The 436-nt window shown below is 64.7% G+C and overlaps 1 protein-coding gene across 1 annotated transcript in view; it reads left to right on the forward strand.

Moving 5' to 3' along the window:
- Positions 1 to 436, forward strand: part of LOC119586001 (formin-like protein 6) — a 3,135-nt gene extending 2,699 nt beyond the window's left edge. Inside the window, exon 2 of the mRNA XM_037934712.1 lies at positions 52 to 436. Coding sequence (XP_037790640.1) covers positions 52 to 436 — 385 coding nt within the window. The remainder of the gene's footprint in view (positions 1 to 51) is intronic.

Below are 436 nucleotides of genomic sequence, written 5' to 3' on the forward strand. Positions count from 1 at the left end.
CCCCCCAAATCCGACCATAACGATCCTAGGACATCACAACCCCCGCCACAGCCGCCCTTTGAGCTCGCGTCGCGGCCTTCGGGTCTTCTTCAGTCGGGTCCGGGTAAGGGTCGAGGACGGACGTGCGCTCGTTACGCCCCCGCGCGAAATGGGGCCGCCAGACGCTACGGCATCAAAGCAGGCTGGGGAGATGAGAAGGGCTGCTCAGAGGGCCTTCAGCAGAGGCAGCAGAGCCCGGCGGACAGACAAGGGAGACACGCGGACCGTCCTAATTGGGGAGGTAATAAGAGAGACTATCGGGGAGCCCATCGCGGGAGTGGCGCGCCGAGGACACCGCTCCGCACGCCTCTGGGACATCCGGGCTTCTTTGGAGGCCGCCGAGAAACGCCCCGCGCAGTGCTCTGCAACGCCTTGCAACAGGGATCTCTGTCTCTGA

Source organism: Penaeus monodon, chromosome 20, assembly GCF_015228065.2.
Source record: "Penaeus monodon isolate SGIC_2016 chromosome 20, NSTDA_Pmon_1, whole genome shotgun sequence".
In the NCBI taxonomy this organism is placed as follows: domain Eukaryota; kingdom Metazoa; phylum Arthropoda; class Malacostraca; order Decapoda; family Penaeidae; genus Penaeus; species Penaeus monodon.